The sequence below is a fragment of the Anolis sagrei genome, chromosome 2 (assembly GCF_037176765.1).
Source record: "Anolis sagrei isolate rAnoSag1 chromosome 2, rAnoSag1.mat, whole genome shotgun sequence".
Taxonomy (NCBI): domain Eukaryota; kingdom Metazoa; phylum Chordata; class Lepidosauria; order Squamata; family Dactyloidae; genus Anolis; species Anolis sagrei.
Window position 1 is genome coordinate 239,763,086 of NC_090022.1, and position 27,602 is coordinate 239,790,687.

At 44.9% G+C, this 27,602-nt stretch overlaps 1 protein-coding gene across 2 annotated transcripts in view; it reads right to left on the bottom strand.

Moving 5' to 3' along the window:
- PRDM6 (PR/SET domain 6) overlaps positions 1-27,173 on the bottom strand; it is a 128,361-nt gene extending 101,188 nt beyond the window's left edge. For both annotated transcript variants that reach the window (XM_060761965.2, XM_067465583.1), the window contains exons 1-2: positions 26,998-27,173; positions 23,972-24,566 (exon numbers count right to left, since the gene is read on the bottom strand). In XM_060761965.2, the coding sequence (XP_060617948.1) occupies positions 23,972-24,557 (586 nt within the window). In that variant the 5' untranslated portion in view covers positions 24,558-24,566; positions 26,998-27,173. The remainder of the gene's footprint in view (positions 1-23,971; positions 24,567-26,997) is intronic.
- Positions 27,174-27,602: the final 429 nt, after the last annotated feature.

Sequence of the window (27,602 nt, forward strand, 5' to 3'; positions counted from 1 at the left end):
AATGAAGTCACACAGCAAATAGAGCAAAAATAAAATAATAGTAGCTATATTATATATGTGCTGTTCTGGCCTACAAGAAATTGTCTGCAAAAAAACTAGATCAAATGAATTTCTTTTTTTTCCCCTAACAATAGAAGGGGGAAAGTTGAATATTTACACTACTTTTGTGTCCCAAATGCTTAATGGCCAGCAGCATTTACCTGCATTAAATTGCCTTCCAATACCATCTTAAATTCAGCTTAAAATCTTAGGAGAGATGCATTTCTGTGAGTCTTCATTGTCACATATCTTTCCCTAAAAAAACTTCTAAGGCCCCTTCTAAACAGCTGAATAAAATCCCACATTATCTGATTTGGACTGGAATATATGGCAGTGCGTACTCAGATAATCCAGTTCAAAGCAGATATTGTGGGATTGTCTGCCTTGATATTCTGGGTTATATGGCTATGTGGAAGTTCCATGCCTATGATCTTCAAAACTTGAATAAAGCATTTGGTGCTACTACATGGTCTTTTTTTAAAAAAAGCTATATTCTAAGATCTGAGAAACACTCAATACAATTGTAAGCTATAAAAATAAAGCAGAAAACTCCAAAGGAGAAATAGCAGAATCAAAGGACCCTTCCACACAGCCCTATATCCCAGAATATCAAGGCAGAAAATTCCACAATATATGCTTTGAACTGGGTTATCTGATCCACACGCAGATAATGTGGGTTTTTCTGCCTTGATATTCTGGGATATAGGGCTGTATATACTTTACAGAATGCATGCTATTCTATACAAAGATGGAGTCAAATTCTAAGGCAGAGAGTGTATTTTAATTTATTTGTTTGTTTAATTTATATTCCACTTTTCTGATGCATTACCAAAGGCAGTTTATAATGTAGATTAAAACATGGCACAGCTAAAAATCTATTAATCAATATTTTTAAAGCATTACATAAATAATTATATTAAAAACAGCAAAAAGGTAATACAGATGAGTTATCCTGAATGAAGGAGAACTCAGAGGGGAAAAAATGTAACACTTTAATGCACATAATCACATTTATCTTCACCCATCCGAAAACTGATGCCATTTGCAGTTAGATGTAGAACTAAATCTTGAAAACAAATTATTTGTATTGAAGTTCCTTCTGGTGCATTTGGAAGGACTGCCGTGATTTTTACATAAATAATAGAGCAAGTCTTTTTTAAAAGGCAGCGAAAAAATCAGTGACATATGACACTGCTTTTTCCTTACATTCTGACCACAGGATTAACTGTAAATTGAGAGGGAGGCATTCTGTTTACTTCAGGAGGGTTTTTGATCAGGGATCTAATCAGCAAAGGAAAACTGGGGAGAAATTGTCACTGCCTATCAGATATGTTAACAAAATAATGACATTTTTGTTTTGGTAAATGCTGCAAGCAAAGAAATAAAAGAAGCAAAGGCACTGGAAGAAGGGTTGCAACATAGGGTAGAAGTTGCATAATACAACTAAATGGAATATTTAAATTAAAGCCATGAACAATCAATAAACTTACTAGCGTGAATTGGCATTCTCTTATAAATAAATGTTGGTTTCAGTTTAGATCAGTGTATAGATCCAAAATATTTCAAAGGAAAACACCCTTCCTTAATTCTTCACATTCTCTCAATTCAAAAATGAAAAATAAGAAATGTTACCATTTCCAAGGGAATTAGTAACAAAGGTTCCTTACATTAACTATTTAGTTGGGTATTTCTAAAACCTCCCCAAAATATGCTAGGCTTGCAAATGTATTAGAGGTTTTCGGCTGATTAACTGTTGTGTTTTTACCAATTAATCAATTAATTAACTAGATGTAGTAAACATTACAGTCTCGATATAAATGATTACTGTTAACAGCAATAGCAATACATTTTCTTGATGTTTACAATGATCCTAAACATGTTTAGCCAGAAGGAAAGTCCTACTGACTTCAGATAGTTTAGGAGCACGATCCTTTGGACATATATCTGGCAGTCGCAGGCCCCTTCCACAGTGTCCCTATATCCCAGGATCTGATCCCAGATTATCTGCTTTAAACTGGATTGTATGAATATCCACTTCCAAATAATCTGGGATAAGAAGATAATCTGGGATCAGATCCTGGGATGGAAATAACTTCTCAGGAAACATGTGCAGGTTTATGCATATAATTTATAGGTTAGGGGTGTATCCAAAGTAGCTTGCTATACCAAAAGGTTATAGGTGGAATTGGCCCCACATCAGCAATATTGAAAAAACAATTCATGGTGGCCCCCACTTATGTCATTTTTAAATCCACATATGAGATTTACCATTAATAGTTCTTCTTGTTGTTATTATTATTATTATTATTATTATTATTATTATTATTATCGCCTTATCTCCTCCACCTTGTGCAACTGTGGAGCAGAACAAACAACCCAGCATCTGTATGCTTGCCCACAATGCCCTGCCTTATGCACAGAGGAAGAACTGTTTAAAGCTACAGACAATGCAGTTGCTGTTGCCTGTTTTGGTCTAAAACTATTTAGCTGCTTGTGCCCCCTTTATTGTATCAGTTTTAAACTTATTTATTTATGCAATGCTTTTGACATGAAATAAATAAAATAAAACTACATCTAAATAAAATAAAACTACATCTACATCTACATCTTAAGTTATCCACCAAAACTTAAGGAATCCATTGGTCTGTAACAGTGGTTCTCAACCTGGGGTCTCCAGATGTCTTTGGCCTACAACTCCCAGAAATCCCACCCAGTTTACCAGCTGTTAGGATTTCTGGGAGTTGAAGGCCAAAAACATCTGGGGACCCCAGGTTGCGAACCACTGGTCTATAAAATGCATTAAATTCTAAGCTGTAAAGATCAGTTCCTTCAACATCAATAAGTCAAAGGATAGACTGTACTACACAAGGAAATTGAGCAATGCAACAGGACATCAGTATCCCATGTTATATTATTGTCTTAGAGGGAACCACTATGTGTAGCACAAGTGGAACCAGACAAGTATAGCTTAGTAGCTCATCAACAGAACAATATTCATTCTCAACAGTAGCAAATAGCAGCTGGGGAGGAGCAATTTTCATCAAGAATGAAGATGAGACAACACACACACACACACACACGTTTGAGCTGGTAATTGGAGTATCCCGTGACTACCATTTCCACTCCTTTATTACTGAATGGAAGATCCTGATATTCAAAAAGATTGATAAAACATTAGTAGATGATGACATATTGTTGTTTAAAGGCCACATTGGTTCTAGATATCACAAGTCTTTCATCTTCCTACTAACTGATATCTGTTTAGCCAAATAAAATGATAAAATCTCCATTCCTTTAACAGATAACTCTTCCTCCTTATAAAAGAGTTATATTTGCACTTGAGGGTGAGATCAGAAAGGTTTAAAAAGCAGATATTTGCTCTCTCATAAAACTTCACTGACACAGAAGACAGTAGTGTATCAAGAGGGATAAGTGTGCAGAGTTACACAAACTTAAATACAGTGCATACACTCATGCTTTCACTTTCATACACACAACAACCACGGTTTTCCAATACAGGCAGTTCCCAAATTATGAACAAGATAGGATCTGTAGGTTTGTTCTTAAGTTGAATTTGTGTGTAAGTCAGAACAGGTACATTTTAGAAGGGTAATTCCAGCCATAAATGTAGAGCTTTGGATACCATAGGGAAGGTTTAACATCCCTGTGGTATTTGTTTTGCTCTCTGTGCTCTTGTTCAGAATATTTCACCTCACTTTCTGTCCCTGTGATAATTGGAGTTTGAAAAATGTGGCTTGTTGTGGAATCAAGGATTGGTGATAAAGTTTCAGTGGATATGTTTTTTCCCCATAATAATTATTTCAGAAGTGAATTTCCCTTCCTAGAGGTAGATTCCTCTCACTTCCTGTTGTTTCACTCCTGCTAGGCCCGTCGCAAACTCTGTTCCTGCGGGAGGAAAATTGCTAGCAAGTCCCTGACGTCACGAGACTCCGCCTCTCGCCCCGCCCCTTTCTCCGCCCCTTTCTCTTTGCGAGCGTGGTTTTTCCTGTGCTAGGGCAGCATTGCCCGCATTTTCTCTCAGTTGGCAGAATTCAACTGAGAGAAAATGCGGGCAATGCTGCCCTAGCACAGGAAAAACCACGCTCGCAAAGAGAAAGGGGCGGAGAAAGGGGCGGGGAGAGAGGCGCAGGCTCATGACGTCAGGGACTTGCTAGCAAGGTTTTCTCCAGCAGGAACCTAGTTTGCGACGGGCCTTAACTTTAAGTTGTTTGTAAGTCAGATGTTTGTAACTCGGGTAATACTTGTACCTAAACCAATACTTTCCTACAGTTTCCCAATACTTAAACCAGACTCCCCCCTCCACCTTGAAAGACAGGCAGTCTTTCCCAGCTACAGAAAATCTTGCCAAACAGAAGGCTGGCAATTCAAGTTGCGGGCAGGGTGAGCTCCCACCATCAGCTCTAGCTTCTGCTTTCCTAGTAGTTTGAAAACAGCAATGTGAGTAGATAAATAGGTACTGCTGTGGTGGGGAGGTAAAAGGCACCCCTGAAAACATGCCAGCAATTCAATTAGGAAAGCGTCCATGGACAGCAGGCTCCTCCATGTGAAAAAATGGAGCAGCAGCATCTCCCCATGGCCGAGTCAAGCACAGCCTCCAGATGCCAGAAATGAAAAAGAGGGAAGCCTTGCCTCTGTCTATGTATGATCTGTCTTTGTTAATTGTATAATGGCATTGAATGTTTATTAATTTATTTATGGTACTTGTATACTGCCCTTAACACCCCCAAATGGGACTCAGGGCAGTTCATAGTGTTGGCTGTGTTTGCCATGTATTATGTATTCTGTAATCCACTCTGAGTCCCTTGGGCAGGTAGAGCAGAATATTAATAAAGTATATTATATTGTTATAGTATTGTTATTATTATTATTAAAGGTAATTTGTTCCATCAATAATTGATAAGGAGTTTTTAAAACAAATTTTGAGTTGTTCTGCCAGGTGTAAAAATATTTAAAAGGCTAGGAATTGCAAATCCCTCAAATATATAAATGAAAGAACTTTAGGTATGGAGGGAGAGCATCTCTGGAGACTAGAAAACTCAGATTTTGTACAGGCAAATCTGCGGGAGCTTTTTGCTTCTTCATTCTCTCACAAAACTGCCCTGTCCTCAAAAGTCTCTCCAGATGTTTGGGCTCTTCCTCCCAGAAAGCACCCTGGCATCCACCATCTTCCTTTTTTTAACACAACATGACAACAAGCCAATGTTAAGGCAAGTAATCCTCCTTCTTTTGAGACAATTCATCTACAATTCATGAAGAAAAATCTCTTTTTCCTTCCAGCACTGGAATCGTGTTTTTACTTAGTTAAATGTTTGTGGGAAAAGAGAAACAGCTTAGCACATAAGTAAATTCAATGAGTTTTAAGCAGTAAATGAAGCTAATTGTTTCCCATTTCTGATAGCAGGTGTCATTATTGGACAGATTAACTCATTAAGCCTTGTAAGGGGAAGTAGCATCTTGTTAAATTTGTCTAATTATTTCTGAATCCTATGTATTGACAACTTAGGTCACACATGGAAGAAGTCTGTGGCACAGGATGAGAATGTACAACGTGCTCCCTGTATGGATGCGTGCACCTTGAGGTTGTCTAACCAAGGATTTCACAGGATTTTTACAAGCAAGATATGGTTTTGCTAGTCCCTTCCTACACAGGGTGATTTTTGGTAGTCTCCCATCCAACTACTAAACCGGGCTGACTCTGCTTAGTTTCTAAGATCAGATGAAATCTATTGGAAATTCTACAACCTTTTGGAAATAAGTGCACCATAACCTTATTGAAAAGGTAAAAATGATGTCACATCTGTTTAGCAAATGTGAATATCCATGAGCATGTGGAGACCACCTTTTGAAAACCTCTAGTCAAGGAAATTTGATCTTGTTAGAAGTCAACTCTTTGAACAAGTGATATTCACAAGCATTTGTGTAATGGCACACAGGTAACTCAGCTGTTAAACTGAAGAACCATGTCTTTGAACTGCCAAGGATAAAGACATGCCACTACACAAATATATTTGGTTAGCAAAGGATGGTTGTTTCTTTGAAGTAGAATTTGTGGTTGCAATTGCCCAAAAGATATACACTCCCTTGAAACCTCTTAGTTAAAATATGCACTCAGAAATAAAAACAAAGTAGTCTTCTTTAAAAAATAACATCTCAGGTTTACTAACAAACTTATTGTATATATTCAGCATACTAGTCCATAGTCTAATGTCTTTAAGCATATAGATATAGTCCAAAATATATTACTATACTCACTGAAGTATGAAAGGAGGTCTAAAAGCACACTATATAACAAAAATGGAGTCCTGTGTCTAAAGATCGTCCCACACCAAAGAGGTACAGTCAAACTGGCAAACCAAAATGTACATACAATATAGGTTATCAATTATACCCATTTACAAACACTTAGTAGAGGCTTGGAAGGTTGCTATTTCCAACAAAATCTGGTACTTTTGGCATTGCAATATACTTACTGCTGTTTTATTATCATGCAGTAGTGATAAAATTACAATGTATATCTGGTGCATAATAATAAAATAACAATGATGTGATATACTATATTATGCTTTTAATGTATTGTGTTTTAAATTGGTTTGACTCCTTGTGTTTATTATGTTTATTTAGTTTAACCCTTAGTTTTTGGTTGTTTAGAAGTTATATTGGGTTCATTTTATTTCATGTTTCGCTTTGATTGTCATTTGTCTGTTTTTGGGTATCAAATATTTGCCTTTTTTGTTATATTTTGGAAACAGCCCTGAGTTCCTTCAGTGAGAGAGGGTGGGTTATAAATAAAGTCATTATTATTTGATACATAACAAGATTCGTACACAGCAAACAATATCATTATCCTGGCTTTTGTATTTGATCACACGAGTGACACTTCCCAAGTGTCTAGGACTGTATGATGTATCTGCAAATAATAAGCATGCAGATCAGAAAAAAGTGGCCTTTTGCAGCTGACAGATGGTAATTTTTTCAGCGCCAAATTGTTTTTAAGTGCAGGCCAAGGTCTTTAGGCACTGCAGCCAGTGTGCCAATCACCATATAAGTCACAATCACAAGAAAGTATTATTATTATTATTAGGATATTTTAATCAGTTAAAATCTCTGAAGATATGTGTGTATGTCCACCTATAGGCGTATTTACATATAGTATGTGTGTGTACATTTACACAGGTCTATAGGTCTCAACATCCCCAAAACAGTAACAACAGCTATCCTGGGGGGGGGGGGGGGAGTCTGTATGTCAATTCAAAAAGTAACTTTTACAAGAACCAATTTATTTATCAACCATATTGATCGGTAAATAAACCAATAGTCACATGAGCCCAAAATAGTTCTTCTCTTGAAATATTAGGCATACTTGGATAGCTAACCAGGACACCAAAGACACAAGCAGAAATGAAATAATGACCCTTGAAAACTATGCTACAGAAAGGGATGCCTGACCACTCTCTCAAAACCGTTCAGCCCTCAGGATGCAAGGCATGGTGGAGATTTTCCCTGGTGACACTTCGGAAGGAAGACACAACAATCTGGATCTGAAATTGATTTCCAACTGCTCTGTTTGGCCTTGCATGTCACCACAAATGAAGGCAGCTCTCAGCCCTCCAAGACCTCCCTTCTCTCTAGGTGGAAATTCCTGGCCGGATAAAAGGCGGGGTATACATTCAAGTACTTTTTCCCCCTGGCAGGAGCGACTCGAGAATCCGCAAGTCGCTTCTGGTGTGAGACAATTGGCCGTCTGCAAGGACGTTGCCCAGGGGACGCCCGGATGTTTTACCATCCTGTGGGAGGCTTCTCTCATGTCCCTGCATGGAAAGCTGGAGCTGACAGACGGAGCAAACCCTGGTTCAAACCCCCGACCTTTTGGTCAGCAGTTCAGCCGCACATTCGAATACACCGACTCTCCCGCAGAGTGTCCTCTGAGCAATGGCAGATGCGCAGAGAGAAAATGGGGGGAGGGGAGAGAGAGAGAGAGGCGGTCGCCTCGCTCCCCAGGGATGCCTCTCCGCTTCGTTGCCCGCAGCTCAAACCGCAGGCGGGCAGGAAATGCGGGGAAACACAGGCCCCCTTCCCTTCTCTTCCCTTCCTTTCCTTCTCTCCCCTCCGAGTTCTGGGTTAATGAGGAAGTTTATTGAAGAGGGCAAGACCCAGGAGGGAAGGAAGAAGGGGACGCTCTGTGTGCTGATGCTGGTCCCTTTTGGAAGCTGTTCCCCTCTGAACTCACTTTTCATCACTCTGGAGAATGAATCCACTTAAATTCCGGTTGCTGCCTCCTGCACAATTCTGGGTTTTGTAGTTTAATGAGGCTGTTAAAGGCTCCTCTCTAAACTACAAACCCCAGAATTATGCAGGAGGCAGAAATCGGATTTTAAGTGGATTCGGTCTAGTGTGATGAGGTCTTTCAAATTCTGCATAATCTGGGGCCTGCCGGGGGTGCGTTAAATGCGATTTTACTGCTTCTTAGCAGGGGGTTGGACTGGATTGCCCACGAGGTCTCTTCCAACTCTATGATTCTATCTACACTGACCATTTAATGAGCTTCAAACTGCAACAGACGGACAACACGTTGCCACAAAAGTGCAGGAAAGCATAAAGTCCTTCATGCGCATCAGTGGTTTGTAATTCCATCACCCCCATCCGGGCCTCCAGCTGATTCCAGGGTTGTAATCTGTAATCATCTGCACAGATGATTCCTCTCCTGACCGCACTTTCTTCAATACCGGTTTGAAACTACATTAAATGGCGAGTGTAGACGGGCCCTTGTGTAGTAAATCAAAGCAGTTAATTCTAGGGTAGAGTAGAGGGTTGGTAAATGTTTATAAGCAGAAACTTTACCACAGTATTTAAACCAAGGTATATCCTGCTGTATAATAAAATGTCACTCAGGCTTATGAAACAAATAACAGTATCTTACTATCTTTACTTTAGTTCAAACGTTCAAACAGGGAAACAATATATATCTGGGTCTCTTTGAATACAAGCAGAGATCAGAGGAATAAATTGGCCTTTTAAATAGTTTTTGAAATAAGCCTCCTGCCTTAAAATGATCAGTCCTTAAGATGAATCCCCCTCCGTGTGAGAAAAGCGGTATACAAATACTGTAAATAAATAATAGTTGGCAGCCCGCAATATCTATTCACTGTCCAAAGTGAGAACAAAAGGCAGAATGACAGTTAGAACAGTTGGTCTCAGCAGCCAGCCAGAGACAGCAGCCAATCATAGCCCCAGCCCCTGGCACACTCAGCCAATCGGCTGCTGACACATCTCTGTCCAGTTGACCCACCGTATGGAAGCAGTGGACGCAAAGCAGAGGCTTCCCCCAGGCAGGAAGAAGCCAGACCTTGAAACTGCAAGACCATTCAATGCTAATCAAGCTGGCCAATTGCAACATTCATACTTGCCTCAAACAGACAAGAGTTATTTCCCCCATCCTGGTCATTCTACAGATATATAAACCCAATTTTCCTAGTTCTAACAGACTCCACAACCTCTGAAGATGCCTACCATAGATGCAGGTGAAACGTCAGGAGAGAATGCTTCCTTAACACGGCCATACAGCCCGGAAAATTCACATCAACAGGACCTCATCACACTAAAGAAAAAATTCACTTAAAATCCGGTTTCTGCCTCCTGCAGAATTCTGGGGTTTGTAGTTTAGGGAGTAGCCTTTAGCAGCCTCACTAAACTACAAACCCCAGAATTCTGAAGGCAGAAACCGGATTTTAAGTGGATTTTAAGTGTGATGAAGTGGCGTGGTTCCGGCCTTGAAAACCTTCGACGAAGCAAAGCAGTCCTTTGGGTTGTGAGGTTTCCGGGCTGTATGGCCATGTTCCGGAGCATTCTCTCCTGACCTTTCGCCTGTATCTATGGCAGGCATCCTCAGAGGTTGAGGAGTCTGTCCCTTCAGAGTCGGAGTTGTTCGGAAGGGAAGGCGCTCCGCTCGAGGCTCGTTGGGCAAGATGGAGCAAAGCGGCGGCGGGACGTGGAAGATTTCGCGCAGGAAGGCATGAAACCCCGGCGGCGTCAGGTACCCGAAGGTTGGGCGAGTCTGGTGTGCAGAGAAACCTTGCCAGGCGCTTGGCCCCGGGGGAGGCCCGTGCACACAATGCGGGGATGATGAATGGGCTCGGGGAGAGGAGATCGAAGCCCCCGCCGCCCGGCCTCCCTCCACTCGCGCCGACAAAACTCGAGGGCAATTAATTGTGCCTTGTCCCCTCATCCTTCATCTCCCGGTGGCACATATCGATGGAGATTACTGCTGATGGACCATTTTATCACCTTAAATAAACAGTCACCACCTTTTCTAACCTCAATCTCCTATTATGGGTCCGGGAGTCGCTCGCTTGAAGGCGGCGGGTTCAGGGGAAGGAAAGACAGAGCGGATTCAGAGAGAGAGAGAGAGAGAGAGAGAGAGGATGGAGGAGGAGGAGGAGGAAGAGGAGAAAAAGAGGAGAAAGAAGAGGAGAAGGAGGAGGAAGAGGAGGAGGATAAGGACGATGAGTAGGAAGAGGAGATGAAGAGGAGGAGGAAGAGAAGGAAGAAGAGGAGAAGGAGGAGGAAGAGGAAGAGAAGGAAGAGAAGGAGGAGGAGAGAAGAGGAGGAAGAGGAGGAGTAGGAAGAGGAGAAAAAGAGGAGGAAGAAGAGGAGAAGGAAGAGAAGGAGGAGGAGAGAAGAGGAGGAAGAGGAGGAGTAGGAAGAGGAGAAAAAGAGGAGGAAGAAGAGGAGAAGGAAGAGAAGGAGGAGGAGAGAAGAGGAGGAAGAGGAGGAGTAGGAAGAGGAGAAAAAGAGAAGAAGAGGAGAAGGAGGAGGAAGAGGAGAAGGACGATGATTAGGAAGAGGAGAAGATGAAGAGGAGGAGGAAGAGAAGGAAGAAGAGGAGAAGGAAGAGGAAGAGGAGGAGGAAGAGGAGAAGGAGGAGGAAGAGGAGGAGGAAGAGGAAGAGAAGGATGAGAAGGAGGAGGAGAGAAGAGGAGGAGGAGTAGGAAGAGGAGGAGGAAGAGGAGAAGGAGGAGGAAGAGGATAACGACGATGAGTAGGAAGAGGAGAAGATGAAGAGGAGGAGGAAGAGAAGGAAGAGGAGGAGGAGGAGGAAGAAGAGGAAGAGGAGGAGGACACGCATGGCAAGCTTTGGAAAAAGAAGGGCGCCTTCCTCACACGTTTCCTCAGAGGATGAGAAAGGACCCTGTATTTGTCCAAGACTTTACTGGGTTGTTGTGAACTTTCCGGGCTGTATGGCCATACAGTCCTGAAAATTCACAGCAACCCAGAAAGGACCCTGCCGTTGGCCTGACTGGGAGTGGACCACCGCTGCCTCCTCTCTTGCGTCCAAGTTTGGCTTTTAGATCAAGCAGAGGAGCTGCGAGATACATTCGCTTCGATTTGACAAGCCCTGAGAAAGAGAAGAGAGTCGGCTTGCTGTGCGTTTTCCCGGGCTGTATAGTCATATTCCCAGAAGCATTCTCTCCTGACCTTTCGCCCACATCTATGGCAGGCATCCTCAGAGGTTGTGAGGTGTTTTCGAAACTAAGCAAGGGAAGGCCCAGGGTGGAAGGCCCAGGGTGGGAGAAAAAACTTTGTTGGAGGCAAGTGTGAATTTTGTAATTGGCCACCTTGATTAGCATTGCAAAGCCTTGCAGCTTCAAGAGAGTTGATTCGGCTCAAAAACAGGCCACAAATGGGCCACTGACCTGCCTCCCTGCTCAAGAAAGACCACAAACCTTCTCTTCTCGCTTCACTAATCCGGTGCATGTGCCACCAAACGTACCGTTTCGCCCGGGGATATGCGTTCAAAGATAATTCTTGAGCGTTAAGGCTGAGTCGATGAAGGGCTCTAGGACTTTGGATCTGAAATCAATATCTAACTACTCTGTTAAGCCGTGGGTGTCCCCTCTCCCCTTCCAGACTATTTTACGGCATTTATTTTTTTATTTACTGTATTTACATACCGATTTTTTCTCCCATGGGGGGACTCAAGGCGGTTTACAACATGCTAATGGCAAAAATTCAATGTCAACATAGAGTACACAAAGAAATCATAACACTGCTGGGCCATTACATGCTAATCAAGGTGGCCATTTGGAACATTCACACCTTCCTCGAAGAGACAAGAGTTCTTTCTCCCGCCCTGGACAATCCACAGATGTGTGTGTGTGTGTGTGTCCAGAACTGCATTAAAAAAGGCAAGTTGCTTCTTTTGTGAGCAAATTGGCGGTCTGCAAGGACGTTCCCCAGGGGACGCCCGAATGTTTTGATGTTTTACCATCCATGTGGGAGGCTTCTCTCATGTCCCCGCATGGGAAGCTGGAGCTGACAGAGGGAGCTCACCCGCACTCTCCCTGATTCGAACCTCTGACCTATCCACAGATATATAAACCCAATTTTCCTAGTTTCCAACAGACCTCGAAACCTCTGGGGATGCCTGCCATAGATGCAGGCAAAAGGTCAAGAGAGAATGCTTCTGGAACATGGCCATAAAGCCCAGAAAACTCGCAACAACCCAGTAATTATTTATCATTAATTACTAAATATAACTATGAACTTAAAATCAATTAAAACCATTATATATAGGATATACATAAAATGTAAACATTCAAACAAAGCATAAAATCATCCTAGTATAAACATTAAAATCATATAAATAGAGAAAAATAAATACATATAAATACAATTTAAAACAATTAAACACATTAAAACATCATAATCCCATATACAAGTAAAGGTATTGCACCAATCCCTTCATCATAATTATGCTGCTTCATTTCTAACTGTGTCCTGATAGGATGTTAGACTGCATTTCTGTCACTTGTCAAACTTGCATAGTGGTGTTTCTCAAGTCTCTTGGTCCATTAGCAGCATCACAGCCCATCACTATTATAGAAGCATTAGGATAAACCCTACTAGGCCCACTTCCTGTCATGATCTTAAGGTCTTCTTTGGCTCTCTTGGATGGTGAAGGATCCTGGTGCCAAAATTGTAATTTTGACCTTTGATTAAAAGGCAGGGATAACAAACTTGGCATCTGTGGATACATGGCCAACAGGCTAGACCTGGACCAGTTGATTATAAGGGGGGAAACTAACATTTACTTTAGCAAAACTTCATTTCAATTCATGTACTAACAAGGCATGCAGTATCTTATTTATTTATTTATGGATTGGTGCGACTTTTCTGGGCTGTGTGACCATGTTCCCAGAAGCATTCTCTCCTGACATTTCACCCACATCTACGGCAGGCATCCTCAGAAGTTGTGAGGTCTATGAGAAACTAGGCAAGGGAGGTTTACATATCTGTGGAAGGTCCAGGGTGGGAGAAAGAACTCTGATGAAGAAACACAACCTACAAAGCATCTACAGACCCTCTAAGAAAATCCAACAAATGCTACCTTCAGCAAAGGACAAGAGGGATCCTCTCACCTCTGTAGGAGTCTGCCTTATACCAAGCAGCTGTGGACAAGTCTACATAGGGACCACTAAACATTAACATGAAAGGCACTACAGACAAATTCAACCAGAGGAGTCAGCCATAGTAAAAGCCCTTGATGAACCAACCTGGACACAGCATATTCTCCGAGAACACAGAAATGCTGGACCACTCAAGCAACTACCATGTTGGACTACACAGAGAAGCCACTGAAATCCACAAGCATGTGAACTATTTCAACAGAAAGGAGGAAATCAAGAAAATTGACAAAATCTGGCTACCAGTATTTTTAAAAAAACTCTAAAATCAGGGCAGAAAATGAAGAGCAAAACTCTGAAAACAGAGGAATTCCAGACATGAAATAATCAGGGTCACCTACACCTCCCAACAAAGGATTCCCACAGGCAAGAAGCAGCCAGGCCTTGAAGCTGAAAGGCCATAAAATGCTAATCAATGTGATTAATTACAACATGCACACTTGTGTCCAACAGACAAGAGTTCTTTCTCCCACTCTGGACCTTTCACAGATATATAAACCTCCCTTGCCTAGTTTCCAATATACCTCACAACCTCTGAAGATGCCTGCCATAGATGTGGGTGAAATGTCAGGAGAGAATGCTTCTGGAACATGGCCATATGGCCCGGAAAACTCACAGCAACCCAGTGATTCTGGTGACCTTCGAGAACACAAAACATTATACCCGCCACCATCTCCCATAGGAAGTGGGGTGGCTTACAAAACAGCACACGGTGGTGCCATAACACATAAGATGCAATGCATCAACATATAAAATCAATAACACACTTACATAAATGTGTTATTGGGGTAAAAACATCTATCACTAATCTGAGGGTAAAAAAGAAAAAATGTGCACAACTCCTGTTTGAAAATCGACCCTTGCTTGAGTCCCAAAGGATACAATGTCAGCATTCTATATCCACTGAAGTGGGGCTAAAGCCCAATTGAACACATTGGGATTTATTGAGCAGACATGCATAGGGTTGCATTGTCCACCTCCTATATAAAATTCCTACATTTTGGACTTCAACTCCCACAATTCCTAACAGCCTCAGGCCCTTTCCTTTCACCCCTCAGCCACTTAAGCTGTTGAGGGGGGAAAGAAAGAGCTCTGAGGCTACTAGGAGTTGTGGGAGTTGGAGTCCCAAACACCCAGAGGTCCCAAGTTTGCCCAAGCCTGATCCAAAGTGTGTAGATATTAATGCAACCTTTCAAAAATAAACTCATCAACATGAAGACGAACTACTGTCCAATGCTGAAACATTGCACATGATGATGGACTGCAGGATTAAGTACACCAAAAATATCTATTTCTGCCAGAAATTTAAGTAAACGTTGTAGTTATGACACAGGTGCTACTGGATCTGGACTGCACACCGTTTTCATGCTTCCTGATTTGTGTCAAAATAACTGAACTCTATAGAGCAGAGGTGCTATCCTCACTTGGGGCCAAAGGTCTCCCACTGGAATCAGGATGAGAATCGAACACAACAAACTTGGGGCTGGATTGCTGTGAGTTTGTACGGCCATGTTCGAGAAGCATTCTCTCCTGATGTTTCACCCACATCTATGGCAGGCATCCTCAGAGGTTGTGAGATATATTAGAAACTAGGCAAGGGAGGTTTATATATCTGGGAAATGTTCAGGGTGAGAGAAAGAACTCTTGTCTCTTGAGGCAAGTGTGTATGTTGCAACTGGCCACCTTGATTAGCATTGAATGGACTTGCAGCTTCAATGTCTGGCTGATTGCTGCTGGGGAAATTCTTTGTTTGGAGGTGTTAGCTAGTCCTGATTAATTCTTGTCTGGAATTCCCTTGCTTTTTGTGTGTTGTTTGTTATTTACTGTCCTGATTTTAGAGTTTTTAAAAGACTGATAGCCAGATTTTGTTAATTTTCATGGTTTCCTCCTTTCTGTTGAAATTGTCTACATGCGTGTGGATTTCAATGGCTGCATGAACAAGCCAGAAGAGTAAAGACAAAGATCCACCCAGATGAAAGGCATTCTCCAACAGATCCCTCAACCTCTGAGGATGCCTTCCATAGATATGTGTGAAAGATCAGGAGAGAGTGCTTCTGGAACATGGCCATACAGCCCAAAAAACTCACAGCAACCCAGTGATTCCACAAGCCTTCCACAACACATTAAACTTGGGGCCCTTCCAGGCAGGCCCTATATCCCAGGATCTGATCCCAGTCCTCTTGGGGAGATGGGGCAGGATGCAAATAAAGTTATTATTTATCATTATTATTATTTGATACATAACAAGATTAGTACACAGCAAACAAGATCACTATGCTGGCTTTTGTATTTGATCACAGGTGGGACACTTCCCAAGTGTCTAGGACTGTGAATACATTATTATTATTATTATTATTATTATTATTATTATTATTATTATTATTATTATTATTTTACTGACACAAAAACACAGTATGTCACAGCCAATGAGATTTATATGCTGGATTTCGTATCACAAAATCACGAGTCGAACACTTCCCAAGCGTCTAGGATTGTGTGCTGTATTATTATTATTATTATTATTGTATTGTCGAAGGCTTTCATGGCTGGAATCACTGGGTTGTTGTAGGTTTATCGGGCTATATGGCCATGTTCTAGAAGCATTCTCTCCTGACGTTTCACCTGCATCTATGGCAAGCATCCTCAGAGGTTGTGAGATCCACAACATCTGAGGATGCTTGCCATAGATGCAGGTGAAACGTCAGGAGAGAATGCTTCTAGAACATGGCCATATAGCCCGAAAAACCTACAACAACCCATTATTATTATTATTATTATTATTATTATTATTATTATTATTATGTTTATCCCAGGTTTAAAGCAGAACATCTGGGATCAGATCCTGGGATATAGAGCCTATCTGGAAGGGCGCTTAGTTTTACTGTGAACTTCTTTCCTCACACTTAGAAAAAGAATCTGAGATGCTTGCTATCCCTTTCTAAAAAATCGCTTCACAGCAAACAAGATGGGACACATGGTGAGAAAGCAGGCAAAGTTAGCCGCCAACAAGGCCAACAAGGTCCCCATCGCTCTTCAAAAAATGCTTGATGTTCTTGTGATGAGAAGATAGTGAAGCTCTCTTTCAAAGTGAACTTGCTTCAGTCCAAAGGCGAGTTCATCCCTTGTGCGTGTAGAAGAACAAGGCGCAGCCAATCCAGGGGAGAGTCAGCGCCGCAAAAGGAAGCAAACACAACTGAACTAAGTGGAACTAAAACATCTCTTCAGGCACCGCTGAAAAGCATGACTCCAATGGCTCCCCTTGAAAGAGACCTCGACCTCGGCACCAGCTCCTTTTGGAGATGACTTTCAACGCCCCCGGTGCGTGCTGCGGAACTTGCTGACCGAAAGGTCGACGGTTCGAATTTGAGGAGCGGGGTGAGCTCCCGCTGTTAGCCACAGCTTCTGCCAATCTAGCAGTTCGAAAACATGCAAATCAGTAAATACCGCTTCTGCGGGTAATGTTGCTCCATGCAACATTAGACATTGGAGGTGTCTAAGGACAACGTCGGCTTAGAATTGGAGAGGAGCACCACCCTCCCAGAGTCCACGACTAGACTTAATGTCAGGGGAAACCTTTACTTTTCCTTTACTTCAAAGTCTCCAAGGTGCCCAAATCCCATCTGGTCTTGGAAGCTAAGCAGGGTCAGGCCTGGTTAGTATGTGAATGGGAGACTGCCAGTGAATATATCTGTGTAGGAAGGGAGTCCCCGGTGGCGCAGGGGTTAAAGCGCTGAGCTGCTGAGCTTGTTTACTGAAAGGTCGCAATTTCGAATTCGGGGAGCGGCGTGAGCTTCCGCTGTCAGCCCCAGCTTCTGCCAACCTAGCAATTCGAAAACATGCAAATGTGAGTAGATCAATAGGTACCGCTCCGGCGGGAAGGTAAGGGCGCTCCATGCAGTCATACCGGCCACATGACCTTGGAGGTGTCTAGGGACAACGCCGGATGAGCACCACCTCCCAGAGTCCACGACTAGGCTTAGTGTCAGGGGATACCTTTACTTTACATCAGCGCCCCCAAGGTGCCCAAATCCCATCTGGTCTTGGAGGCTAAGCAGGGTCAGGCCTGGTTAGTACTTGGATGGGAGACTGCCAGTGAATATATCTGTGTAGGAAGGGATTGGGGAACAATTTCTGAGTACTCAGTGTCCAAGAAAACACGATGCAACGCCTTAGTGCGACTTGAAGGCGCACTCACAGATGGAGAGGGGCTTTGACTCCTTCTCCCCTTCGCTTTAGACCAGGCCTGGGCCAACGTGGGCCCTCCCTCCAGGTGTTTCGACTCCCCCCAGCCTCAGGCCCTTTCCTCCCCCCCCCCCCCCGCCCCAGCCGCTTAAGCTTTAGAGTCCGACTCTCGGGTGTTCCTTCTTGCCTGCGAAGGATCCAGCCCTTCCTGCTCTACGATTGACAGCCTTCTCTGCCCACTCGTAACAGACACAAGAGACAATCCACTGTGTGAATGAACGTTGCGATGAGAGAAAGAGAGAGAGAAGCGACCCTCCTGACCATGGGCTCGATCCGCACTCAGCGCGCCGATTTCTGGCGAGTTGGAAGACAGCAATCGGCGTAAAGTTTCCATCCGATCCAGAATCCACTGAAAGCCATCGAGGCTGCGTTCTGAAGCCTCCTTCCTTCCCTCTAACACAGAAGCCAAGGGAACCCTTCCCTGCTAGAAAATAGATTTTTATTCTTTTTCCGGGCCAGACTTGGGATTTTTTGGAATTTTCGTTGAGCGAGACACTTGGGTCACTTTAGAAAGCTCCCTCTGGGTGCTGGGAGGTAGGAGCCTGACGCTTGTCTACACGGGTTAAGACAACTCTTCCCCCTCTTCCACGTCTTGCCTTTCTTAGTCTTGGGAAGCCCCTTCTCTCGGAGATTTACGGGGTTCTCTCTGCCCTCGAGAAGTCAGCCACGCCGCTCTGACTTCGGAGCCCCTGGATTTATGAGCCCAGAATTGACGGGAGACCAGCTTCGAGCTTCTCTCCTTTGCTCTTCTCCCTCCCGGCTGAGCTCAAGAACCGGAGCAAAAGGAGGCATTCAAGTGTCAGGTCAAACGCACCCATGCCAGGATCCCAATCGGTGAACCTTCAAGAAGCCAAGAGCAGTTCACGGGACGATTAAAACAAAACAAAACCAAAAAAAAAAAAAAATCGAAATTGCAGTCCTAAACGAAAGGGCACAAACACGAGCGTCCACCTCTCACGTCGAAGGAAAGGGGCGCGGGATTGGCCTGCTAAGGCTGAGATCCTGCACGCATTTTCTTGGATGCATGGCCTATAAAACAAGTCTGTTCCTGGTGTAATATCCATAGGATCTTGCTTTGCAGAGACACTCCTATACATGTAGATTTAAAAATAACACATCTCAACAATACAGAGAGAGAGAGAGAGAGTTGGGCTGTGTTATTTTTAAATAAGCACGTATGAGCATACACACACCAATATATCTATACCAATTATACACACACACAGCAATATATATACTAATATATCTATACCAATATATCTATATCTATCTATCTATCTATCTATCTACACATACACAGCAATATATCTATACCTACACACACACACACCAATATATCTATACCAATTATATATACACACCCCAATATATCTATACCTATATATATACCAATATATATATACCTATATATATATATATATACACACACACACACACACATACACACGCACATACATACATGCACACATCAATTTATCTATACACACACACACATACACAGCAATATATATACCAATATATCTATACATTCGCTCTATGATGGCACGCGCTCTGCCTCAATAACTTGAGATAAGTGGAAACTGGTGCCATTTTTGGAATCAGCAGATCAAATAGACCCAGAAACAGGACTAACATTTGAGGCACCAAAATGTGTGTTGGCCAGTGTAATCTGGATTAAACTCAGGGAGGATTATTGGGGAGTAAATATGAACCGAAGAGCTGAGATTTACTTTCGGGGAGGACAGAAGTAGAGCAAGTCCGTGAGATTTTCTCCTGAGCAAGTGTCTTAGACGTAAATAACAAACAAAAAAACAAAAAAACCCCACCGAATTATTATTAAGCCTGGGAACTTCCGGTAACTCTTTAGAGTAACAGAAAACAAGTTTTCCAAGGTTTCTTTCGTCTCTTCCAACTCTGTGATGGTATTATTCTCTTCCACGATTCAAAGGAGTGAATTTAAAACCCTTGCGCCTTCAGACAAGGATAGGAGTGTCCCATGGGACTGTGCCATTGCCCACTTGAACCCACATCCAATTTTCCAAGTTTCCAACAGACCTCACAACCTCTGAGGATGCCTGCCACAGATGCAGGCGAAACGTCAGGAGAGAATGCTTCTAGAACATGGCCATACAGCCCGAAAAACCTACAACAACCCGAAAGCAAATCCTATTTAAATTGAGGGCATTTTCCCTCAAGGAAAAACGGCGAAGCTCAATTTCAAGTCGATATACATTACAAAATACCCGGCTTAAGTCTAAAAACTACAGCGATACTTTTCAAGGAAAGAAGCAAAGATGTTGAAGAGTCGAGAGCTATGATATTAACAATGTGATTTCACAGCAATTTTGTCAATACCGTAATAATACTCCTCAGTCTAAATGTTAAAACGGCGCTCCATGCAGTCATGCCGGCTACATGACCTTGGAGGTGTCTACGGACAACGCCGGCTCTTCGGCTTAGAAATGGAGATGAGCACCACCCTTCAGAGTTGGACACAACTAGACTTCATGTCAGGGGAAAACCTTTACCTAAACATTAAAACAGGGAAATGTGCACACTGAAAAGGAAATTCAAGCTAGTTGTAATACATACAAGCGAATATATACCAAAATAAGGGGGAAAGGCTGTCAAAAGTCATAATAAGTGTTTTAAAAGGGACTGTGAAAAAAGAGAAGTCTTTAAAAATAATTTTAAAATGGCTCTTGTGGGTTCTTTTTCCAAGGAACTCTCTGAAATGCCCCCAGTAGATTGATTTTGACACTCAATTAGGCTTCTGACATTTGTACTTTTGGAAACCAAACTTCCTGCTGAATGATCCTGCCTCCTTTGGAAAGGGCAAAGCCAGTGGCATGGCCTTATTGAGGAGAACAAGGGTTGAAAGAGAAAATGTGTGTGTGTGTTTGGTGTGTGTGTGTGTGTTGTGGCTTTCCCACAAAAACAGCTCGAGAAGAAAGACTTCAAAGGACACTGAAAAGTTCCAGAAAGCTGCCTCCCTTGGTAAGGAACTTGTTGGTGCTCCAACCCATTTTCCTCTGCTGCTGGGCTATTCCAGACCGATTTCCACGGAAGGAATTTGAGAAGTTCCCCTAAATTGAGCCGGTTGCTGCTGCTGCTAAGGGAAGGACTTCAAAAGGAAATGTATGGACCTCCTTGATACAAAAGTATAGTATCTCTCCCAATCAGCTAACATCTCCCAACAAAAGAATTCCCCCCAGGCAGCAATCAGCCAGGCTTTGAAGCTGCAAGGCCATTCAATGCTAACCCAGGTAGCCAATTGCAACATTCATTCTTGACTCAAACAGACAAGAATTCTTTCTCCCACCCTGGACATCTTTCCACAGATATATCAACCCCACTTGCCAAGTTTCCAACAGACTTCACAGCCTTTGTTAGGAGGTGTTAGCTGGCCCTGATTGAGTCCTGTCTGCAATTCTCCTGTTTTTGAAGCCGCAAGGCTATTCAGTGCTAATCAAGGTGGCCAATTGCAACATTCATACTTGCCTCAAACAGACAAGAGTTCTTTCTCCCACCCTGGACATTATTCCACAGATATATCAACCCCACTTGCCTCACAGCCTCTGAGGATGCCTGCCATAGATGCAGGCGAAACGTCAGGAGGGACTGCTTCTGGAACATATGACCATACAGCCCGGGAAAACTCACAACCCATAGTATCTCTGTTTCTGGATGTACTGATTGAGGAGAATCATAGATTCGTAGAGTTGGAAAAGCCCAGTCCAATGTTATTCTGCCTGCCATGCAGGAATATGCAACCCAAACATTGCTTATAGATGAGGATCCAGGCTCTGTTTCTAACCCTCCAGAGAAGGAGACTCCACCACACCATCAGGAAGTTCTTCCTCATGTTTAAGGGGAATCTTTTTTCCCCTACCCACCTAAGTGCAATTTCCAGGGAATAACCTATCCATCTAGAAACAACTGCAGAGGAGTGCTTGGTGGCACAATGGGTTAAACTCTTGTACCGCCAGTCTGGTTCAACCCAGAGTGTGGTGAGTTCCCGTCTGTCAGCTCCAGCTTCTCATTCGGGGACATGAGAGAAGCCTCACACAGGATGATAAAACATCCAGACGTCCCCCGGGCTGAGGGAATGACCTACCCATCTATGAACAGTTGCATAGGAGCCCCCGGTGCCAACAGGACTGCTGACTGAAAGGTTTAACCTGGGGAACAGGGTGAGCTCCTATCTGTCAGCTCCAGTTTCTCATTTGGAGACATGAGAGAAGCCTTCCACAGGATGGTAAAACATCCAGGCGTCCCCTGGGCATCTATACATCTATGAACAGTTGCATAGGAACCCCGGTGCCGACAGGACTGCTGACCGAAAGATTCAACCCCGCAGGGTGAGCTCCCATCTGTCAGCTCCAGCTTCCCATGTGGGGGCATGAGAGAAGGCTCCCACAGATGGTAAAACATCCATCGGTTGCAAACAGCCAATTCTCTCACACCAGAAGCGACTTGCAGTTTCTCAAGTCACTCTTGACACCGGTTGCATAGAATCCTAGAGTTGGAAGAGACCACAAGAGCCATCCAGTCCAACTCCAAAGTCATGCAGCAATACAGAAGTATTTCTGACAGATGGGCTATGATAGCTGCATGATTTTTTGACTTTGTACCTTTCTTAGAAGATGAGACTTAGTAAGCTTTCTTTCCTAGGAAGGCATAGGATTGCAGAGTAAGAACTTTAGATTCAAAAGTATGTATTGAAGCAAAAGAAATACATTCTAGATAGAAAAGGTCTTGGAGCTAACTAGATTATCCTAGCTCGCCACAGGTACATTTCTGCTGGTTATGAAGTTTGCTTCTGAACTCTGCTATATTGATGGTTGAATCATCCCAACTGAGGGTTTTTTTGTTTTGTTTTGTTTTTTTGAGCCTAACAGCTCACATTCCCCAACACAGGCTCTGTTTAATAAACCACAAGAAGAGAACACTTCACCACACTGTCAGGAAGTCTCTTTGCCTACCTTCTATGTACAATTAACGGAGAATCTACACCCCATTTCAAAGAATCAGTTGTTTTTGTCTTTCGTGTCAGGGGCCACTTGAGAAACTGCAAGTTGCTTCTCGTGTGTGAGAATTGGCCGTCTACAAAGACGTTTCCCAGAGAACGCCCGGATCTTTTGATGTTTTACCATCTTTGTGGGAGGCTTCTCTCATGTTCCCTCATGGGGAGCTGGAGCTGACAAAGGGAGCTCATCCACTTTCGAACCTCCGACCTGTCCTGTCCGCACAAAGGTTTATTTAACCCACTGCGCAACCGAGGGCTCATCAGAGTTGTAGGACACCACAAGGGCCGTTTGTCATGCAGGGAGACACAATCCAAGCACTACTGACAGATGGCCATCCAGCCTCTGCTGAAAAGCCTCAAGAGAAGGAGACTCCACCATACTGTGCAACACCTCTTACTATCAGGAATTACTGCTTCATGGGTTGCTGTAAGTTCATCGGGCTGTGTGGTCATGTTCCAGAAGCATTCTCTCCTGACGTTTCGCCTGCATCTACGACAGGCGGTTTATATATCTGTGGAAGGTCCAGGGTGGGAGAAAGAACTCTTGTTTGTTGGAGGCAAGTGTGCATGTTGTAATTAATCACATTGCTTAGCATGTAATGGCCTTTCAGCTTCAAGGCTTGGCTGCTTCCTGCCTGTGGGAATACTTTGTTGGAAGATGTTAGCTGGCCCTGATGGTTTCATGTCTAGAATTCCCCCGTTTGCAGAGTGTTGCTCTTTATTTCCTGTCCTGATTTTAGAGGCTTTTAAAAAAAATACTGGTATTCAGATTTTGTACATTTTCACTCACAACCTCTGAGGATGTGAGGAGAAACGTCAGGAGGCGAAACGTCAGGAGAGAATGCTTCTGGAACATGGCCACATAGCGCGGAAAAACTTACAGCAACCCAGTGATTCCAGCCATGAAAGCCTTCGACAATACTTCTTTCTGTTTAGACGGAATCTTTCCTACCCATCTAGGCTCAATTTCCTGGAAAATACGACCTGACGTGTTGGTAAACCGGACCAGAGGCGCCTCAAAGCAACCCCAAGCCCCCTTTCTTCCAGAAGCGCCTCCAACAAAGGCTTTCTCCCCTTTGCTCGCTTTGCCCTTTCCATCCCATGTGAAACAAGCCTAAAAGGGCACCCCGCGTGTGATCTCTGCACCCCAAAATCTATGAAAGGAAGTGGCATTACATACGGTTGTTGGGGTCGCCGGTGTGCTGGTTGAGGGGGATGATCTCCATGCGCTGCTGCCCGTAGAGGTAATAGTCCAGCTCTTCGGCCGTGCAGCGGAAGCGGGCCGGGCTCCTCTCGCTGCCCTTGGCCACCCCGGCGCCCCCCAAATCCTTGCCCGGCAGCAACGAGACCGGGCCCGACGCCACGGGAGCCTCGCTGTTGCTCTGCAAAGCGCCGAAGACGGGGATCTGGCCCACCGGGAGCGAGGTCAACGAGGCTAGAGACGCCGCGGCGGCGGCAGCAACGGCAGCGCAGGAAGACGGCGCGGACGACGGCGTGGAGGAGGAAGAAGACGGCGCGGAGGAAGAGGAGGAAGAGGACGAGGAGGAAGGCGGGCCCGGGAGGTGCCGGAGCGCGTCTGCCGGGCTCTCGGGCGGCGGGAGTTGCGGGAGAAGGTGGTGCGGGAGGTGGTGGCCCAGGAGCCCCGCCGCGCCTTTGCTGCCGCCGCTGCTGCTCCCGGAGCGAGGGAAGAGCTGCTGCCAGTGCTGGAGGTACGCCGGGTCCACCTTCAGGAAGGCCGACCCGCCGGGCTCGCCGGGCTTCAGCATGGCGCCTGCCTGCAGGAAGGGGAAGAGAGAAGGGGAAGAAGAAGAGGAGTGAGAAGACCTCTCCGGGTTGGCTGCCTTCAAGGGTGTTGGGTTTCCGCCCCTGACTACACAAGTCTCCAGTCCTCAATGGGTTTTGAGCCCAGCAAGGGGGGAGAGCTGTGTGAGAAGACCTCTTCGGTAGGCTGCTTCAAGGGTGCTCATGTCTTCAAACCTCAATGGGTTATGGGCACAGGAAAGGGGGAGAGCTGTGGACCGTTATAATATTTTCTGGGCTGTATAGGCATTCTCTCCTGACTTTTGGAGGAGGAGGGAGACGAAGAGAAAAGGGGAAGAAGAGGAGTGGGAAGACCTCTCTGGGTTGGCTGCCTTCAAGGGTGTTCAAGTCTCCAATCCCCAGTGGGTTATGGGCCCAGCAAAGGGGGAGAGCTGTGGACACTTATAATATTTTCTGGGCTGTATAGACGTGTTCCAGAAGCATTCTCTCCCGACTTTTCGAGGAAGAGGAAGAAGAACAGAAAAGGAGAAGAAGACCTCTTCGGGTAGGCTGCCTTCAAGGGTGTTCAAGTCTCCAATCATCACTGGGTTATGGGCCCAGCAAAGAGGAAGAGCTATGGACAGTGACAATATTTTCTGGGATGTATAGCCACAATTGTCGAAGCATTCTCTCCTGGCGTTTTGCCCACACCTATGGAAGGTGTGAGATCTGTGAGGATGCCATACACTTTTGGAAATCAAGTTCCCCTAAACTGAGCCGGTTGCTGCTGCTAAGAGAAGGTCTTCAAAAGGAAATGATACAAAAGCATGATCTCTCTCCCACCCTGGACATTCCACAGATATAGAAACCCCACTTGTCTCTTTTCCAACAAACCTCACAACCTCTGAGGATGCCTGCCATAGATGTGGCCGAAAGGTCAGGAGAAAATGCTTTCGGAACATGGTCATACAGCCCTGAAAACTCTCAGCAACCCAGTGATTCCGGCCATGAAAGCCTTCGACAATTATGGTGCAATGGGTTAAACCAGACATGGGCAAACTTTGGTTCTCCAGGTGTTTTGGACTTCAACTCCCAGAATTCCTAACAGCCTCAGGCCCTTTCCTTCAGCTTAAGCGGCTGAGGGGGAAAAGGAAAGGGCCTGAGGCTGTTAGGAATTCTGGGAATTGAAGTCCAAAGCACCTGGAGAACCAGGACAGGTGGGGGGGTTCGAATCCGGGGAGTGAGCGGATGAGCTCCCTCTGCCAGCTCCAGCTCCCCATGCGGAGACATGAGAGAAGCCTCCCACAAGGATGGTAAAGCATCAAAACATCACCCAAAGTGGAGAAGCGGCTGTCGGCTTCCCTTCATCCAGGAACTGGAGCCCTACATTTCAGCAGAAGCGGAAGAAGGAGAGTGGACACTTCGCGAACCAGTTCAACTCTTCTTACACCCACCCTGCGCCGAAGATCCCCCCGCCCCAAGGAAGACACGCTTTCCCTCCCGTGGTCCCAGGGTGCCTCTTCCCAGGGATAAGGGAGCAGAGGCGGAAGGGAGAGAGAGAGCGGCAACTCCGCGGAGTGCGGCAAGAGTCCTCACCCTCCACGCACTGCTGCTTCAAATACTCTAGAAAACTTTCCTTCTCTTCCCTTAAAGGGCGCTCATTGCTGCCCCGTGCCTTCAAAGATTGAGAAAGAGAGAGTAAAAGGGAGAGAGAGGGCAAAAGAGAGAGGGGAAAAGCAGGGAGAGAGAGAGAGAGGAATAGAAAGTAGGAGAGAGGGAGAAAGTGGGAAAGAGAGCTCTCCGGTGAACGAAGCCCCCATACACTTCCCTTCCCTCCCTCTCCAGCCGGAAAGCTGCCCACAATCATGTTCCCTGTATTGTCGAAGGCTTTCATGGCCGGAATCACTGGGTTGCTGTGAGTTTTCTGGGCTGTATGGCCAAGATCCAGAAGCATTCTCTCCTGATGTGGGCTAAACGTCAGGAATATGGCCAAACAGCCTGGAAAACTCATAACAACCCAACAAAGACAGCAAGAGGCCAGACCTTGAAACTGCTAGGCCATTACATGCTAATCAAAGTGGCCAATTGCAACATTCACCCTTTCCTCCAACAGACAAGAGTCCTTTCTCCCACTCTGGACCTTCCACAGAGATATCAATCAACCCCATTTTCCTAGCTTCCAACAGACTTCACAACCTCTGACGATCCCTGCCATAGATGCAGGCGAAATGTCAGGAGAGAATGCTTCTGGAACATGGCCATACAGTCCGGAAAACTCACAACAACCCAACCTAATCCTGTTCCTCTTTTCCTCCTCGGCTTTCTTCCGGCGGGAGAAGGGAGCGTGAGGAATCGCCGCCTGGAATGCGCTTCCTTGGGCTTCCTTTGGCCGAGTTCGTGACCTCCTCCCCACAGTCCCCCCCCCCCCCCACCATCCCGTCTTCCCACGACGCGCTTCCAATTTACCTGAGTGCCTTCGGATGGGCTTAGAGAGGAAGTCCCTCAGACCTGTCCGGACGGTTGGAGGGGACAAGAGTCAAGGAAGGAGGCAGCGGGGCCGAAGTTGCCTGGGAGAAGCTCGGAGTGGGCGGAGCGACGGAGGAGGGGAGGGAGGGGGTCCTCCACGAGGAGGAGGAGGAAGCTCCCCCTCTTTCTCTCTCTCTCTTTTTCTCCCTCCCTCCCTCCCTCTTTTGCTCTCTCTTCCTTGGCTTCTTGCGGAGCTGAGCGTGTCGGCCGGGCTCGGCAGCACTGGGCGCTCTGGCTGCTTTGGGCAGAGAGAGAGAGAGAGACACGTGGGTTTTACGAGAGCATTAAACACAAGCAAGGGAGGGGTGGAGGGGGGAGATGAGGCGAGGGGAGGAAGGGCGGCAGATGAAACCTAGAGAGCCCCTCTCCTTCCCTTCTTGCACCCCGGGACTTTCTTAGTTTACGTTGAGGGAAATGAGAAAGCGGGTCTACTTTGGGATGTTGTGAGTTGTTGGGCTTTACGACCATGTTTCAGAAGCATTCTCTCCTGGCGTTTCGCCTGCATCTATGGCTGGCATACTCAGAGGTTGTGAGGTATACTGGAA